The sequence below is a fragment of the Acartia tonsa genome, chromosome 5 (genome assembly GCF_053477335.1).
Source record: "Acartia tonsa isolate MP-2025a chromosome 5, ASM5347733v1, whole genome shotgun sequence".
NCBI lineage: Eukaryota > Metazoa > Arthropoda > Copepoda > Calanoida > Acartiidae > Acartia > Acartia tonsa.
In genome coordinates, this window is record NC_137264.1 from 32,299,841 (window position 1) to 32,319,124 (window position 19,284).

The 19,284-nt window shown below is 34.3% G+C and overlaps 2 protein-coding genes across 4 annotated transcripts in view; both read right to left on the reverse strand.

Annotated features, from left to right (window-relative positions):
* Positions 1 to 16,166, reverse strand: beag (IC cytokine homolog beag). The gene is made up of 16 exons (XM_080161370.1): positions 15,931 to 16,166; positions 14,531 to 14,739; positions 13,559 to 13,674; positions 13,226 to 13,393; positions 12,499 to 12,564; positions 11,972 to 12,060; positions 11,349 to 11,456; positions 8,651 to 8,767; positions 8,279 to 8,389; positions 7,814 to 7,963; positions 6,611 to 6,698; positions 6,190 to 6,289; positions 5,548 to 5,641; positions 4,967 to 5,042; positions 1,699 to 1,788; positions 1 to 819 (listed from the first exon to the last, which is right to left on the reverse strand). The coding sequence occupies exons 1-16, from the start codon at positions 16,116 to 16,118 to the stop codon at positions 745 to 747; spliced, it is 1,845 nt and encodes a 614-aa protein (XP_080017496.1). The 5' UTR covers positions 16,119 to 16,166; the 3' UTR covers positions 1 to 744.
* The window catches only part of LOC145319303 (replication termination factor 2), a 13,398-nt gene continuing 10,256 nt past the window's right edge, over positions 16,143 to 19,284 (reverse strand). Inside the window, exons 10-11 of one of the 3 annotated variants that reach the window (XM_080161374.1) lie at positions 18,840 to 19,013; positions 16,143 to 16,356 (exon numbers count right to left, since the gene is read on the reverse strand). In XM_080161374.1, coding sequence (XP_080017500.1) covers positions 18,882 to 19,013 — 132 coding nt within the window. In that variant the 3' untranslated portion in view covers positions 16,143 to 16,356; positions 18,840 to 18,881. Of the gene's footprint in view, positions 16,357 to 18,403; positions 19,014 to 19,284 lie in introns of those variants that run through there. The other 2 variants (XM_080161373.1, XM_080161371.1) reach the window with 2 other exon arrangements.

Sequence of the window (19,284 nt, forward strand, 5' to 3'; positions counted from 1 at the left end):
TAGATTTATAAGTGTTTATTTATTAGGTACTATTAATAACAAAACAATGAAAAGTGTTTCTTTATTAATTACGTAAATAATTTTCAGAAAATCCCACTCTGACAAGTTTTATTCACTTATCAATATACTTATCTAATTCAATCTAAAAAACATATACAAATCTTTCAAGTTCATATTCATTATACACAGGAAATTAAGGGATAAGACAATGGACGATAAATTTAGTGCATCTCCAATATCTGACCATTTATAAACATCATGTCATTGGTTGAAAAGTTTGAACATTTCAAGTTTGAACCAAACAATCAAGTTTTAAAATGTTCCCAAAGTTTAAGGCAAACGAATGAAATAGTTTGTAAAACTTTGGGTACCAGTATACTCTACAGTCTAATGTGCCCTCCCTTCCTGGGTATACCATAGTTTACAATTTATCTGAATGTTTTTAAAATTGTTTATTGACAATGTTTTTCACTTTATTATCTCATAGAGGAAAAAAATATATTGCTAGGTATTTAGATTTAGAAAATGTTACTTAATTCTTATTGAAATAAAAAACGTTTGAAAAGAAAAAAATGTATTTACTTCCCAATACTATTAAAAAAACTATTGTCATTTTTAAGATAATCATACAAAAAAAGTTGTAAGTAAATTTGTGAAAAATATACATGAAATTAACCAAAACAAACACTTTTCCAAAAAAATCCAGGAACTTTAAAATTAAAAATGCGCAAAGCTCCTCTGTGATTAACTTGTTTTGGGTTTCTTGGACGAACTGCCACCGCCTCCCCCACCCTTTCTCTTCTCTATCAGTGCAGATATCTGTAAAAAAAAAATACCAATGCAATAACGTTTTTATGTTCGTTTAGATCCTGCTTAATGTAGGATAAACTCAGCTGATTTGTCTATTTATACTATTACTAGCGGCTTTGCCCCAAGAGGTTTGATCAAACCAATTTTCGTATTTTAGAATTAAAAGAAAAAAGAAATTTTTTTTTTTGGGGGGGGGGTATTTTTCATTTTTTTGGGGGTTGGGGGTGTCCCACCCCCCCAAGAAAATAGTTATAAACCTTGCCGGGAACTATGAAAGCTACCCTGTAAAGGAGAACCCGATCGGTTGAGCGGTTAGCGAGATCCTTCGCTACAAACAAACAGACAGACATCGTTCTACTTTGTATTATAGATAGGCAGGAATTATAAGGGATAAGACAATGGACGATATGTCGTTATATATATTCTAATTGAAAAGAATTATCCCTTCTGTTTAAAAGAATATTTAGTTAAAAAGATTACACGCTACTACTTTGGAACCAACCATTCAAAATCAAATAAAAGTACCAAAAAGTTTGGGGTTCAGTGCAATGTCTCCCTCCTCCCTGGTTTAAAGAATAATGGACACAATTCTATGGAGGAAAGTACATTGGACTATAAATTACCCAAAGTTTTTTAACAAAAGTTATCTTTTGGGCTCAAAAACTTTGAGTACTATTATTCAATTTTGATAGCTTGGTTCCAAATTATTAGTGACAAATCTTTTTAATTTTAATCTATTTTAGGGGCAGTTTTGTTAACTAAATCATCATTATAGGGATGTTTATTGTTCATTGCCTTAACATCATTAAGTGGCGAAGCTCATAATCATAAAAAAAGACGATTTGTTTTTAAATCCAAGATGGCTGCTACCTAAGTTTAAAATTATACCTGGTTCCATTCTTTGTCAAGCTTGGCCTTTTCATTCTTCTGGCCCAACTTTCCGCGGGTTTTTCTTCCATCCGCCATTTTCATACCATACTAAACAAAAAAGATTCAAATATCTGTGTATTATTTACTAGCGGCTACGCCCCCTAGAGGCCTCTGTGGGGGCACTAAAGAGAAGTGGGGGAGGGTAAGTCAACTCTTCAATTCAATTTACTTCTTTAAAGAAAAAGTAAAATAAAATAATTATTAAGGACGATTTTTCTTCGAAGGTTGGAGGTATAGACCACAAAATAGTTAGGAACCTTCCCTGGAAGCTTTACAGTAAAGGAGAACAACATCAGTTTAGCAGTAAGCGAGATTTTAAGCTACAGATAATACAGACAGTTCCTTTTATATTTTACAACTGTATTTTTAGTATAGAATTTAATTTTTTACGATCTACCACAAAAATAGATTTCAAACCACTTTAGAATAATCGGGTAATGGAAAGAAAACGAAGTTGCGGGTTTCGTCGCATTTTCACAGTAGCTTTTGAAATGTTATTTTAGGTTAGGTAAGTGTTAATGATTGCTCCACATGATTAGAAAATAGGCCTTGCAGGGTTAGAGCCCCCCGCAGGGGCTAGAAATAGGAGAAAAGCTACTGTGAAAATATAACGAAACCCGAAACTTCGTTTTCTTTCCATGATCCAAATAATCCTTTTTACTGTAACAAAAAAATGATCATGCTTTGTAAGTAGAAAGTTAGAACTAGATAGGTAAATATTTGAGGTTCAATATATGACAAGGAACAATTTTACGACCTGGTCTATGTAAATAGATAAAATATGGACAAATGTTTTTAAATGATAGGTGTCGAACTTTTATCTTATTCTAGTTTATTTTTAACCCTAATAATTAAATTGTATCTAGATCAAAATAACTTATTTCCTAAGAAAGATTTAAAATGTACAAACATCAAAATGAAATCATAATAAAATACAGTTAATCCCTAATTGATGTGTAGAAACCTATTGAAATGTACAAAAGTTTTGGATATTTTTGATGCATTCTTCAACTCAAATCTTATACATATAGAAAATTTACCTAAGATTAAAAGCCGCTTGAAAACACCGTAGATACGTCATTCTTAAGCTCTTTAGGTTCTTCCAGGGATCGGAAGCCTCACGTAAGCCGCGCATAAGCCTCAGTTTTAAACCTGCTTGTGAGCAGAAAAAAAAATTTCAGAAAGAAGGATTGTCTGCTAAAGAGCCGTTTTATACATACAGCTGAATTTTATAGTGATAAAATTACGATTTCACTGAGCACGGCTGGTTTTTTATTAAATGAATAAGTTAGGGTACAATGTTTGGCACTTTCGATATAAGTAAATGATAATAAAAAACCCATAGAATGCGATAATAACTTCAGAAAAATCGAAGAAAATAGTTTTCATACTTAATTAACGTTTTTAAGTTTTTCTTCAAAAAGTTTAGATAAGATGCCTTTAAAAGTCGTCTATGATTTTGTCAGGGATAAAAATGTAACTTTAAAATAAGAATTACAACATATTTTGTCAATTAGTACAAAGTAAAATTTTGAACATTTTATTGATCAGTATATTTTTTAAAATGTGAAGTAGAAACCTGAATATTTTATCATGAAAATTGTGTTATGATTTGATTGTCTGCTAGATTACAAGAAAAAAGATACTGACAGTACTTGTTGGTTCTTTAAAAAAAATTAGGTAGATTACTTTCAGAACCCCTCTTTTTGCAACGTTATTTTAATAGAACAGAGACGTAGTCTTAGTGTACTCAATATCTAGACAGCCAACCATTGTTTTAGAATTATTCAATTTTTTTAACTTCTGATAAAAACAGAATTAATGGTATTTTTGTAAATATTATACCTCCAAGAAATGGCTATACTTCCCAATCATATGTTGTGTGATATTTAAGAGGAATTATTTTGATATAATGTCATTAAAATATTCGTTGAAAAAAGTGCTATTCTAGCTTATACTTTACATTTTAATGTGTATGATAATTCAAATAAAAGATAATGAAGATTTATATTATATTCAATTGTTATAATTATAAAGAAAAACCTGGAAACAGTAAAAAACTGACTTTATTTTATTGACGTAGGGAAAATTTTGTCAAATATTTGAATAAAAAAGCAATATAAAACAAAATAAATTATTTTTAATATAGTCACAAAAAGGCTTAATGAGTTTAGGAAATATTTCATTCACTAATCATGTCATTTAAACTCTATTACATAGAATACAGTGTAAAAAGATGTTCTCGTTTTAATTTTAAGTAATTTCAAATGCATTTTAATACCTTTTAATGATTTATTTTTTGAAACATCTTTTTATAAAATGTTAATGATTTTTGAAGTTATATGTTAAAATGTTTTTAAATTATGTTAACATTTTGTTTTAAATGTAGAAAATTGGTAATTCTAAACATTCTAAAAATGATTTTATTAAATTTTCATCACTTAAATTGCATGTTTGATGAAATTTTCAACTGATAATTCAAGAAAAATCGTTTAAGTTTTATTATATTTTACTTTGAAATGTTAAAAAAATATATTATTGTCAAAAATGTGGAAGTTATACTTTCCTCAAAAAAAGACCTAAAACATGCAAATTAACACGTGTAATGAGATTTTTTTTCTTTCAGGTTTAATTTTAAGTAATTATTGATATTTTTTGTAAAAAGGATTTTATATAAAAAGTTTTAAAACTCGAGTTATGTAGTGGTTCTAAAAAAGGTTGCGAATTTATGCAATTTTCTTGCAAAAAAAATTTTCTAGGATTTTAAAAATAGCAAAGGATGTTATTAGACGTACTTACAGATACAATTGCTAAGTCATTTTGGCCAAACACTAAAATAAAGTTTTGACATCAGAGGGCCCATACGTGTGAGGCTTACACGCGGCTTACGTGAGGCTTCCGATCCCTGGGTTCTTCCCATCAAAGTGTCTATAACCCTCTCCCCCTCATTTTAGAAGTAAACTGAAAATTAGGGAGGGCTTTTTCTTTCTTTGTGCCTTACACCAGCAGGGCTATCAAGTATTTAATATAACCAACTAAGAACAACCCCTCCCCCATATTTTCAATTTAATTCAAAGTAAGAGGAGGGGGTTATTTGTTCACTTATGTATATTTTTCAATTCCATTTGTAAGAAGACGTTTTTTTACCCGCCTCTACACCTGTTTATCTGTCAGGCTATGACGTCAAAAACGTTGTGTACCATGTAAAAATGGCCAGAATGATTACCTGGAAGGCGGCTTTAGGCATAGCTTCTCTACTTGACATGTAATCTGAATATTCTTCTTGTGTGTCGAAATCCCATCTAAGATTTTTATAAAGGGTTAAAAAGGTTAATGAAATTTTCTTGCTCATACATAAGATAACCTTCTGTTTTTTGTTCTTTTTCTTTGAATGCTGTAAAAAAATCTATGAATCCGTTTGTCTGTCTATTTACCCCTGTTCCAATTCAGTAAACAAAATATATTAAGACCTAACAAGTTTCTATATATGTTTTTGTTTGTTTGTTTTGTTTGCTGGCTGGCTCCTTTTTTTACTATTTAGCTATGTACCTGCCCACAGGACCCTTCTTGTTACCCATATCCATCTTACTAAAGTCTGTGTATCCATATATATATCTATCTAGCTAGCTATGTACCTGCCCACAGGACCCTTCTTGTTACCCATATCCATCTTACTAAAGTCTGTGTATCCATATATATATCTATCTAGCTAGCTATGTAACTGCCCACAGGACCCTTCTTGTTACCCATATCCATCTTACTAAAGTCTGTGTATCCATATATATATCTATCTAGCTAGCTATGTACCTGCCCACAGGACCCTTCTTGTTACCCATATCCATCTTGCTGAAGTCAGTCTCCTCATCACTGTCCACGATACCGTCCTCCATCTCAGCCATACCTGACCAGAAAAACCCGATTAATTTTACCCAGGGAGGATTGAAATAAAATACACTGATACCCCAAGTTTTTTATTCGCGTTATCTTGTTCGTTAGCTCAAAAACTTTTGAAACTGAGTTTTGATTGGTTTGTTCTATTCTAGAAGTATCTAAACTTTTCAACCTAAAATTTTAATCAATGTAAGGGATAATTCAACATCCCTTAAGGGCCCTTGTCTTATACTCTAATATTTTTGGTATTGCCTAAAACTTGTACATTAGCAATAGTTGCATGCATTCAGGAATCTTAGGGACAAGACAAGGTAAGCTAAATAATGTAAATTTCCTTCTGGGGATAAAAATATTGTTTGAAAAGATTAGAAACATCCATAAAAGTTTAAATAAAAGTACTGCTTAATGTGCTTAAATGTCCATGTATAATTATGTACTATTGGGTAGTATCTCTCGAACTTATATTTATTAAATTATGATCGTGTTCAAAAGATTCGTATTTTTTCAAGTACACATTCACACCAATTGATTAACGATGAACTGAATTTCCAAGTGTACCTGGGTAGCATTCTGCGTAGCCGTTATCAGCCGCCATAAGACTTCCAGTAGCTGCTTCAGATTTATTCTTCTCCTTCTCTTCCTCTTTGCGCATCAAATTCTAAAAAAAACATTCAGCAAATTATTAAAATAAAAATGAAAATGAAGCTCCTACACAAAATTGCTAGGCGGATGAGTATAACAATATTCTTTAACACCATAAAATGGGGTTTCACAAATCATTCTAGTTGAACACTAACAATTCCCCGCCACTTTTTAAAAAATAAATAGAAAGTAAGTGAAGAAGGTGTACGTAGTTTTTCCAATTTACCCAATATAACCTAACCTAACCTAATTAAAAAACTACCCTAACCCCCCTCCTTTATTACTGCTTAATAAGCATTTTGTGTATTATTAAATATACAAAGCATTGAATGTTTACCTTAATAAGTTTTTTATCCTCTGCAGAGAAGCCTCCCCCGTGTTCCTTTTCTTCCTCTTCCTCTACGGCTGGCGCATCAAAGTAGGATCTGAAAAAACAAGGATGACAACATCCATAAAAGCGAAGCACTGATCAAACAAAATCAGATCAAACGGATAATTAGATCACATAAAAATTTGCTGTTAAAAAATTAGAAAATCAACATGTTTAAAATGGACGTACGGACATTCTGATAATGATTATAGAGTTGCTATGCTTTCTAAATCGTACCTAACTACTACAGGAATCATCATGCAAAGTTTGAAATCGATAGGACAATTCTAACATGCCTAAATTAACGAATAAAAGCTATCTATCTCGGACGGACGGACGTACGGACGGACGGACGTACGGACGGACCGACCCTAATTATAGAAAAGCTTCGCTTTTAAAAATATGCATTACTTCCTCGGTTCCCTAAGGGGGTGGCTACTCCCTTTTTTGGGATAAACCTCTCTTTTTGGGGGGGAATTTAGGTAAGGGAGTAGGAAAGGATGAGGGGAGGAGGTTAATGTATAGTTTCAGGAAGATACGCCTAAAACTTTCTTTGGATTTAGTGCAGTTCACAGTAAAGGTTCTTATTAACGATTATTAAAAAATCTATGAATTTTAAAGGCTGCTAATTGCCAATCGGAGGAACGTTTAGGTTATACTTATAAGACCTACAAATCAGCGTTGTGGAGCCGGAGCCGTCATTTTCGTTAAAAAACGGCTCCGGGTCCGGGTTAGCTAAAATAAGAATTTTTTTATCAATTATAATTTGGTAACTCTGTTGTGTCGTGTGCAAATGCCCCTTTAAAGTTTTTCAAGTTCATTTTTATCAAAAATTGAACTATTAAAACCTTCAAAAGTAAAAATAGACTTGGTAAAAAAATATGATGAGTTTTTCTTGATTTTAGGTCGGAGCCGGAGCCAAATCCGGAGCCGCACCAAAATCAAACGGCTTCGCAACGCTGCTACAAATGATCTGCAAGTCATTACTAAATAATGCACGCACAGTTATCTCGCAATGCACATAAAAGCGTGAATAACTCATGTGCAGTGCATCATTGGATCTTGGCTAATTCAGATTATTTATAGACGGGTTATTTTGTTTATAGTCATTGGGGATGTATATTAATTTTATCATCCATTATCTTATCCCTCAAGATCTATGAAAATTACCTTTTTGTTGCTGTAAATTCATCTCTGTTTCTCCTTTCATCCCTGTGTCTCTCTTCAGCTCCTCTGTGGCGGTCATCTGGACGTCTGTTGTCACGCCCACCACGGTCACGGTCACGCTCGCGGTCACGGTCACGCCTGTCACGGTCTCGTCTAGTTGATATAAATTAATTAAGAACAGGTTTATTATAAAATCATTTTCTGTTCTAATTACCATTGTTTGATATGGTGTACCTTAGCTTCCGCAGAATATATGAAATTGATGACTATAATCCTTTTTTATATAAGTAACTAGAAATCTTCTTTCTGTCTGTTCCTTAACATCTCTTTAACTGATGTACCAAAATTGTTATCCTTTATGATAGAGCTTCATATAGATACAAGAAAGATTTATAATTAAATATAAAAAAGAACACGACTTGAAAGCGGAATTGATGTTTCACCGTTGATAATGAAACAAGTGAGTACCTGTCATAATCCCGGTCTCTGTGGTCATCGCGCCTGTCATCCCTGCGGTCACCATAACGGTCACGGTCATCTCTCCTGCGGTCCCGGTCACGCTTCTCCTCCTTGATGGCTCTAAATATTAATCAATTTTTGAAAAATTCTGTTGTAAAGGTAACAGGATGTCAATGTGTCTGTCTGTGTGAAGAAGGATTCTCCTTTATAATGAAGCTTATTACAGGTTTAGGTTTCTTTCTAGGAGATTTCCTCCTCCTTACCAAGAGAAATCTCCCCCAGATGAAATCACCCCCCCACCCTTTCTTCTTCAAGTGCCTCTAGAGGCATCTAGGGCCGAAACAGCTAGTCTAAAATAAAATTAGAAAAATAAATACTTACGTTGATTTATAATCCAAATCGTCATAGATAGGTAAATCTTCACCGCCCTTTTCTGTCTTAATATTGGCAGTACCATCCAACATACCAATCAATCTATCCTTCTTTTTCTTCTTGTTCCTACAATAATATTATTTAGAAATGTCTTTTTTACCATGAACGACAGATTGACCAACCAAAAAAAGTTGTATTCCTTAGAGGCCTTGGGTTCAGCCACTAGCTATATTAACAAATAGATGTATGTATGTAATGTATTTTAAGATCTCATAAACTAAACTGATTGGTAGACAATTTTCAGTCTAAGCTGCTAAATAGTATTATAAAATAAGATTCTTGAGCAAGCACGATATATAGAATCACGTTTTAAAAATATTTTGTTTGTTATATACAGGGTGCGGCACATAAATCCGGACTTTTTCTAATTTGTAAACAAATCAACCTAAAATCGTCAATTTTAAAGATTTTATAGAATTTTAAAAACTGAGAGGCAAAATAGGTATATGACTATTAGATTATTCAATAAAATCGCCGACAGCCTCAATTACCGCCCCTACCCGCCCCCTGAACCGCCCGCAGGCCCTGGTCACCATGTCCCTGTACAAACTGGCGAAGTTCTCCTTGATAGTGGCAATGAGGGAGGTCTTGATGGTATAGTCACGTCTATTGGTGCATGCTTCAGAGTAGCTATGGGCCAAATAGTCTATGGATTAAGATCTGGGCTGTTGGGAGGCCACATTTTCTTAGGGACGTGAGTAACCGCAGGATCCAAATTCCCCTCTTTCAAGCTACCCTTCGACACGGCGGCTCTTATTTTGGCCACAGTTGAGCTAGAACAACGTTTTATACCTTTTTGGAAATGGCATGAAGATTTAGATAGGGTTGTCAGCGCAACCCATAGTCTAAAACGAGATTCAAGGTTCCGTATGGGCCCCTGTAGACGAGAATCGTGAAATTTTCAAGATTTTTGGCGTTTTTGACATCTCACAATATGCCACGTGTCAATTTGCCGGAGTACCACGGGCAAGTCAACTTGAATAGAGAACTCTAGTAATTTTTAGTACCTAACTTATGTATCTAACAGTACCTTCAGCAAGTTTCATGAGCAACCTGCGCACTTCAAATTTGCTTAGTTGAAAATATGCGCGGCCAGCTCGGAGTACACGTCTTACATCGTTCAAAGCTTTTTATGGGTAAAAAGCTCATTACCTAAGCTTTTCATAGTGGGGTCAAACGTCCTGATCGGTCAAATAGTCTTGGCGCTATGGCCGTTTAAAAAAAGTCCGGATTTATGTGCCGCACCCTGTACCTAATCTTGGTAACAATAGTTCAAGAAACATACAGGGTGCGCCACATAAAACCGGACTTTTTCTTAATTGTAAACAAATGAACATAAAATCGTCACTTTTAAAGATTTTATTAAATTTTAAAAACTAGGAAGCAAACTAGGTATTTGACTATTAGATCATTGAATAAAATCGCCGCCAGCATCAATCACCGCCTCTACCCGCCTCCTCAAACGCCGCCAGTCCCAGGTCAAAATGTACCTGTCCAAGCTGGCGAAGTTCTCCTTGATAGTGGCAATGAGGGAGGTTTTTATGGTATGAGCACGTCTATTTGTACATGCTTCAAAGTAGCTCCAGGCCCAAAAGTCCATCGAATTAAGATCAAGCTGCTGGGAGGCCACATTTCCTTAGAATTGTGAGTAACCGCAGGATCCAAATTCACCCAACTTTCAAGCTACCCTTTGACACGGAGGCCTTTATTTGGACCACAGATAAGCTAGAATGACGTTCTATACCTTTTTGGAAATGGCATGAAGATTCAGCTAGGGTTGTCGGCGCAATCTATAGTCTAAAATGAGTTTTTAAGTTCCATATGGGTCTTTAACGTCGAGAACCGAGAAATTTTCACGATTTTTGACGTTTTTGACATCTCTAAATCTGCCATGTTTCACTTTGCCGGAGTACTACAGCCAAGCCATTTTAGATATAGAGCTCTAGTCTTTTCTAGTGTCTTACTTATGTATCTAACAGTATCCCCAGCAAGTTGCATAACTCTACCTCATCTACTGATGGGCTGAGGTCCTATTTAGTGGGCCATAGTCGAGAATCCAGATTATATCACCAGCGCATTTCGAATCTGCCTTGTTGAACATTAGCGCGGCCAGCGGACATTAGCGAGCCCATCTTCGTCCAAATTTTTTTTGTGCTAAAAGGTCATTACCTGAGCTTTTTATAGTGGGGTCAAACGTCCTGATTGGTCAAGTAGTTTTGACGCTATAACCGTTTAAAAAAAGTCCGGTTTTATGTGGCGCACCCTGTATATTTTGACTTTATCTAAAATTATGAGATTAATTAAAACTTGTTTAAAAGTATGTAGTTACTATAATGAAAGAAGAACCTGGTCAGAAAAACAATTTTTTACTAAAAACAAAAAAACAAGGATTCAACCATCCTTAAGTGTTGACTCACAAAAAAGAGAGAGGAAAAATAATAATTTTTTAAATCATAAAAAAACTAAACCTCATAATATGTATTTATGTCCTTTGAACAATGGCCGACAGACCTATGGACCAATAAAGGTATATAATGGAGGCTCTTTTGGAGTAGGGATTCATTACCAAAACTTTGAGCCATCAGTATCTATCTTAAATAGCAGCTGAGAAAAATGCGTTTCCCTTTGGCTCCTAACAAAGGCATACCTGGAGCCAGCCCGCAGGTAGGACAAAATTTGTGTCAGTTTGTTGATGACAATATCGTTGGTCGACAGCGTGGCCTTCTGCTCGTTTATGGCAACGTCTTTCTTACTCCTAAATAACAGTGATAATTATGTTAATAACAAGCGCAGCAATAACGAACCAAGTTCAAGTGGGGAAAAGGCGGTGAAGTAGTAAGGTTAATAAAAGTACTTGTCTAAATGTAGGATCAAATCTATATTTTTTTAAATCGGAAAATAAACGAGCATTTTGATAAAGAATCGAAGGTACGAAAAGATCCTAATACTAGAGCAGCTGCGCTGCATTTACAGAGCAAAATATCTGTAAACCCAGTTTGGGGAGCTAAATATAAAGGATGAGAAAAAATATGAGATTCTTTTTTGAAACATTTTATTAGGTCCATGTGATTAAAAATATTAGCTCCTAAAGTTTCTACAGCTTCGACTGTCTGTTGTTTTAATCTCAAGGGGCGAAAGGCCGTTACCAGCAAAGCAGACATTAATCCTCTGATTTTTGTCGTGGAAATTGTAAATAATACGATACGAACTATGTCAGAACCGGTTCTAATCAAGCCGAAATTTGGTATTGGAAGCCATACTGGTAACTACCTGATGGTTGTGGTGGGAATATCTGACTCTGTTTCTTCTTCCAGCTCCATAATATAGGCCATACGTCCAGGAAAGAATAGTTCGTTTGTCTAAATATATCAATTAGTGAGAAGCTGTGCTAATATTATTATACAAAATAAAAAAAATTATTAGGCTGGTAGGTACTAATAATATATTCGATTACGATAGAATATGGGCTTTTTTATTTGTAAGGGACTGAATAAACGTTTAAAATGTATTTTGTGTTTATTGCTTAATAGGTAGTCTATTCATTATTTTATTAACTATCATTATGTTCCAACACAAAACATCTATAGTATGAAAAATTAAGAACATATTAAAAATTGCTACATGAAGTTTGTCTGTCTGGGTTTTGGTGTGCTTGTATCTAAGGATCTCGCTAACCGCTACCCTTCACTAGAGTAATCGCCCCTGGAATAAACACCTCCATTTTTCAAAATCCACCAACACTTCTCTTAATTTCCCCTAGAAGCGTAGCCGCTAGTAATGTAATGGAGAATGTATACCTTTGGAATTTCTGGCTTGAAAACCTGGCGTACAATATTCTTAGCCAGGATTGTTCGGGTCTCAATCTAAAATATTATTTTATTAGTTCAATGCTTTTGATAACTTGGAATATATCTGGATGTTCAAAACTTTTTTTCTTTGAAAAAAATATTCGTAAAGATTTTGTGATATTGGGAGGAAACGTTTATAAGAAATGACGATTTTTTTATCTGTGTCAAAATGTGTCATTGGCCGTAAGGGATTGGACAATGGACATTGGACTGAAAATTGCACTGTAAGCTTATTCGCTGAGTCAAAAACTGTTATTGCATTTTGATTGGATTTTAAAACTATTTTTGACAAAATTTTTAACCATCAAATTCAATATACAGAAGGGGTAATTTTGTCCTAACTGGGGATATATACCAAAATGTAATTTACCAAAAAAAAAATAAAGGGAAAAATACGTTGCGGGTAAAATCCGTAGAGGTTGTGTGTTTTAAGTTAAAAACAGAAGTAGGACGATAAAAAATTATGTTAGTTTTTAAAGTTTGTCTATAGTTCTTTTCAATAAGAAATACACATATTTTGTAAATATTATCGTTCTACTTCTATTTTTAAGCCTTAAAACACAAACTTTTACGGATTTTACCCGCAACCTACCTTTCCTTTGTATGAATAACCTCAATAAAGTATAATAATAACATTTCAACCTTAATTTTTAAAATTAAAAAAAATATTGATCACCTTTAGTGTCTCATCTTCCTTCTTCTGTCTCTCCTCCTCCTCTTTCTCAGCTGCTTCCTCTTTCTTTTTAGCAGCTGCAGCAGCGGCCCCAGCGGCTGCGGCTCCTACCTCCCCTTCAGCATCCAGGGTCTCAAGCTCGGCCTCTCTAGCGGATATTTCACTTCTCACCTGGGTAAAAAAATAAGGAAATGATAAAAATAAGATTATAAAAATAACAGGATGTTTATCAGTGTGTGTTTGTTTGGTCCTCAAATTTCCAAAATTAAAAAAAAAACCTAAGATAATACTACAATTAAGTTAATGTATATTAATGTGAGTATTTATAGGCAATACCTTCTGTAAAAGGGCAAAATCCAGACCCTTGACCAAATGGGTATGCTCCATGTCACCACCAAGATACTTGGATTCCTGGATCATTTGCCTACGCCTGGCAGCTTGGTCCTCAGCACCTTAAATATTAATTCCTATATAGTCAAAAAGATAACATAATATGTGTATGTCGATTTAAAACAAAATACCCTAGTGAGCACTGATCACTGAAGGAAAAGGGGTTGTTTTATGTAACTTTAGGTCGTATCAGGTTAGGTTAGGTTATAATGGGTACTAAGTAGACCCACAGGGTTATTGCACCAGGGTGTCGGAGCCGTTTAATTTTGATGCGGCTCCGGCTCCTACCTTAAAATTAATATATCAATTTTTGTTCATTATTGAATTTGATAAAATAAAATAAATAACATAAAATATTTTGCTTTTATTTGATTAAAGCTATATAAAAGTAGAAGGATGTGTGTCTATTTGTTAAGTAACAATAGTTTTTCAGTTTATTATAATAATATGGAAATAGACCGTTGCCAAATTATAATATTATATTACTGTAAAAAATCATTTTTAGCTAATCTGGAGCCGGAGCCGTTTTTAACGAAAAATACGGATCCGGATCCACCAAAAATGTTGCTGCTCCTTGCTCCCGGCTCCGGCTCCGAAACACTGTATTGCACTGCAGGCAAAAGCCCCGCATATATATCGGTTTAGTCATAGAACCCCCTCCCCTTTATTTGCAATTTCAATAAATTAGAAAGGGGGAGGGGGTAGAAGATAAAAATGCTCAACTGACACTTTCGAGTGAAATTGCCTCATATATTTGAGAGGAAATTTAGGCCTTTCGTATCAAAGATTAAAGTTTTACCGGATTATCCAAGAAGTTCATGAATAATAAATTACCTATCACCCATCCCACTCTCGTCTCCTAAAAGCTTCACTAAGAATTTAAGTGTCTTTTTGAAATTTTTTAAGGTTTATTTTTACCTTGGGCTGTGGGAGCCATGGCCCTGTAGCCCGCCGCCGGCGTTGCTTCCTCTTCTTGTCCCTGCGTGGTTTCACCGCCCTCACGCCTCATGGCGGCTCTGTCCACGTATTTGCTCGCCAGCTCTTTCATTTTGTCATCTTCCTCTCGTTTGATCTTAGCGTAGTAGTTTTTCTTTTTACGTCGCTCTGCGGCCTTGTTGGGGTCTTTCCTAGTAAAAAAAAAAATCAGGAAACTTAAGGGATAAAACTATGGTCAATAAAGGGGGAGGTCATTTTCTAGTAAATTCCGTAAAAGTGTGTAAAGGTGTGTGTGTTATAAGGCCTAAAAATAGTAGTAGAACGATAAGGTGCTCCCTATTGTTCTATTCAATAGGGAATACAAATATATAGAGCACCTTATCGTTCTACTACTATTTTTAGGCCTTATAACACACACACCTTTACGGAATTTACTAGAAAATGACCTCCCCCTTTATGTATCTCCAAAAGAACGATAAACAAAATTGTCCCATTCTGTAGGTAAAATTTATTGGTTGAAAAGTTTTTGAGCCGTCCAATAAAATAACGGTGTTATAAAATTTTGGGTATTTCACTATTACCTACCAGTATAATTTAGAGTTCAATATTCCTATTCTTCCATAACATCTAGGTGTTAGGTTTTAAAGGTGAAGAAATTAGACAAAATCCACCTTATGACTTAAATTACCAATTACATACCCATACTAGGACCTGTGCAAAACTTAACTAAAATAAAGAACTCAATCTATTGAGTGGTTAAAGAGATCCTAACGTACAAACTAGCAAAAAACTTACTAAATTAGTTGATAGGATGAAAGTTTAAATTGTACATTTATCGTAGGGAAAAATAATAAATCCTCGCCAAAAAAAAACAGGTTCTGTATTTGTAAGAGGCAAATTTTATTTTTCAATATCATGAGTTTCTGTACTAAAATCAGCGTTTGCATATCGAGCACTTTTTTCGATAAGGGGCCGCCCGAATGCCCTAAAGGGTTTTAAGCACCCTTTTAGAATGTCATAAAAAGCATATAAAAAGGATACAAAATAGCCTTAAACCATACCAAGACTTATTATTAGAAATAAAATAGCCTAAAACCATCTCGTGACTTATAAAAGCTCCACTGGAAAGGAGAACCATATCGGTTCAGCGGTTAGCGAAATCCTTCTCTAGATACAAAAAAGCTTACTAATTCATATAATAGTTAGTTAATATCACCCAAAAAATAGGAAAGCCCCCCCCCCTCTTTTTTCACGCCCCTCCTCCTTTTTTCACCCCCCCCCCAAAAAAAAAAAACGGGGGGTGCCCAAATCTGCCAAAAGGACCGATAAAGGGCGGCCCAAAACCGCCATTCCGATATGCCGACCCTGAATAAAATACTTACTTTTTACTTGCATCTCTTTTATGGCCCGGCGTTTCGCCGCCGTACGGCGTGGCCCCTCCGAAATTCGGCGTTGCTCCACTTCCCGCACGAGGCGTCATCATAAGCTTCCGAAAGTCGGCGTTTGTCAGCCGCTCACTTCCCGGCTCCTGGCCGGGAGCGGCCGGAACCGCAAATTCATCACCTCCCATTTTTTGTGGTTTTTCGTAGTCTAATTTCTGAAATTTATTTATAAGTACAACATTTTTTTCTCTTAAATTTTCAGGTATTTTAAACACATTAAATAACAATACATCTAAAATAAAAAAAAAACATTTTTTACCTCTCAATATTTAAACATAAAATATTACAAAATTACTGACACTAAATCCTAATTAAATTCAAAGAATTTATATGCATAACGGTTTGCTTTACTTTCCGCCTAAATATCTGACAAAGAAAAAAAAAAGAAACTTCAAAATCAGAAAAAAAACTTATTGGTTGAAAAGTTTGGACACTAATTAGTTTGAAACTAACCTATCAAAATTCAATTAAAGTACCCAAATTTTATAAGCTAACAAATAAGATAGCGTGGTTACACTCTAATGTCTTCTCCCTTCCAGGAAATACCTATGTCCTGCTTTCTGATGTTGACATAGCCCTATTGAAATGATCTTTACTTGGTAGTTAATACCAACTATGCATCATCATATTTATTTGTTAAAACTTTAAACCCCCCTGGGTATCTAATTTTGCCCTACAAAAAATAACAAGGATCATAATATAAAATGCAGAAAATTTTGGCAGGGTAGGGATATTAAAACAAAAAATCATGAGATTAAAACAAGTTAAGGTAGCCCCGAGGAGCAGCAGACCCTATCAATCTTACTAAACTGTTATTAATTTTATGATTTTTATTTTACTATTAGTGGAAAATTGTCTGAAATACGATGCAATACATAATTTTTAAGTATTACTGAGAACCTCAGCCGGTTCTAATGTAGCGGAAATTAATCGATTTTGTAGCCATACTGGGGGAAAAAAATACACGAGCAGCTCCGCTTCTAAACAGAGGCGTGGGAGTAATATTTATAAGTATGTCAATAATCCACCCCCCCCCCCATTTTCATTTGTCCAATATCAAAATATTGAAATTCTTGGATAACTCTGTATTGAAGATTTTTTTCTCTCTTTATACAATATTAAAACAAGGATGACAACATCCATAAGTAGCGAAGCACAAAAAATCGTGGATGGGAATGTGTATAAGTAGATTTAAGGAAAATCTTTTAAAATCAAGAATAGATTTATCGGTGAAAATAAACACGAAACCTTGTTTTATTTTGTATGATGTCGACATAAAAGATGCTCATAACAATGGGAAAAATTATTTTGATACTAATAGCCCAAAACTCTAAAAGGCAGTCTGACTGCCATGTTTGTTTTCTTAAAACGACAGGAAATTTAATTTTGAAATCTATAACTGGAAAATTTTGAAAATCGGACCATAAACACCAAAGATATGGAGAAAAGTGTGAAAAAATATAAAAATAGCCTAAAACCTGCAAAAAGGTAATCGGACCGTCATGGTTGTTTTCTTTAATCGACAGGTAATTTAATTTTGATATCTATAACTAAAAAAACTTGGAAAATCGGACCATAAACATTAAAGATATGGAGAAAAATAGCCTAAAACCTGCTAAAAAGGGGTCCGACTGGCATCCATGTTTTATACTTAATTATGCTCCATATCAATAGGAATGTTGACAAGAAATTTCAGCCTTCTGGGAGTGTAGACAAGAAATTTCAGCCTTCTATCTTAAACAGGAGCCGAGAAAATCACGTTTCCCCTATTCTTTCTCAGACGGACGGACATTTCGAATTATAGAGTAGCTTCGCTACTAATAAGGTACATTGATATATTCTATAATCATGTGGGCGAAAATCCTCATGTATACAAAGGATACTTTAAATGAAGAGAAATATTTTTTTCCTATTTTAACATTGTAAATTGTTTTCTCGTATTCATTCGAATCCGGTGAATAGGAACCGGTTCTCATCCATACGAAAAAACTATGTCTAGCATCGTATTATATCCAGTTTTCTACAAATATAAAAATGTACAAACATAAGATTAAAGCCAGCTTTCTTAGCCCGTACCTTAGACATCTCAAGGCTAAAAAAAACGTTTTAATCTTATAATTGTACATTTTCATATCCGCGAAAAGCTGTTTATATTACGATGCGACATATGTTTCAGTGTTCTTCTTTACGTAAAACATCACTGAATGAAATAATGGGTATTTATTTCTTCTCTTGTCGTATACCTGTCAAATCTTCAATTCTAATACGTACTTTATTTTGTTTCCAAAATAACTCTAAAATGAGATATGTATAAAAGAAAAAGGAAGGTGTATTTTGCTATAACTTTCTTTGTGAGTACCTAAATAATTCAACACTTATGAATTTACAAAAACTACCTATGCTAAAAAAATAGTTTTAAATGCTACTATCTTATTATTACATGCAAATTAGCTAGGTATGTATTAAAACAAATATATCGCAAATATTTTTGTACCTATTTTTATAACAAGTCGAAAAAACGTAGGAAGTTTCTTTCTCTCCACATTTAGAGCTGCTAGCGGTCAAACGGCTGGATAAACAACAAAACAAACATTTCCGCATCGGAATAGCCGACTTTAAAATAATTACGCAAGGTTTCTAACTTATAAAAATGTTCATAACATGCCGATTTCAAGCGAGTTTTCTCTAACCGAGCGGCGAGCATTCGCTATTCATCTTTTATGCTTGACTGTTTCCAGATTTTTTTTTGTTGAAAATTATAACTATGTGCGACTATTAATGTTCGTTACTCAATTCGTCCGCTAGCAGCCTTAGAAGTTGACTAAAAAACCTTCTTACGTATTTACAACCTAATTTTCAATATTTTCAATTTTACAGGACAATACAAAATTTTAGTTATATCTTGGATCAAAAGTGACCCAGTTGCCTTTCTTCTGGTTCTGTGCAGTCTTGTGGGTAGAGAATAATTTCTTATACACTTCGCTGGCGTTAGGGTCATCCTGCACAGACTTGGGCTTAGAACTCTGAAAATAATAGAGGATATTTAAAAAAATATATATGCAAAATAGGAAAGGATGTATATTTGTCCGTCTGTGCTGTAAGATTTAGCGTTGAGAGACTAAGTTCTTCATTTCAGAGAGGCTTTATATAATTCAGAAGATTTGTTAGCATCTATTTTTAGAGAGGGTAGACCAAGAATAATGGTTACTAAAAAATACATCCCAAATGCTTTGTGTTATATTTCTAAAGGTAGAAAAACAAGGTACCAAACCAAGCTACCAGTTACTTTAAAAA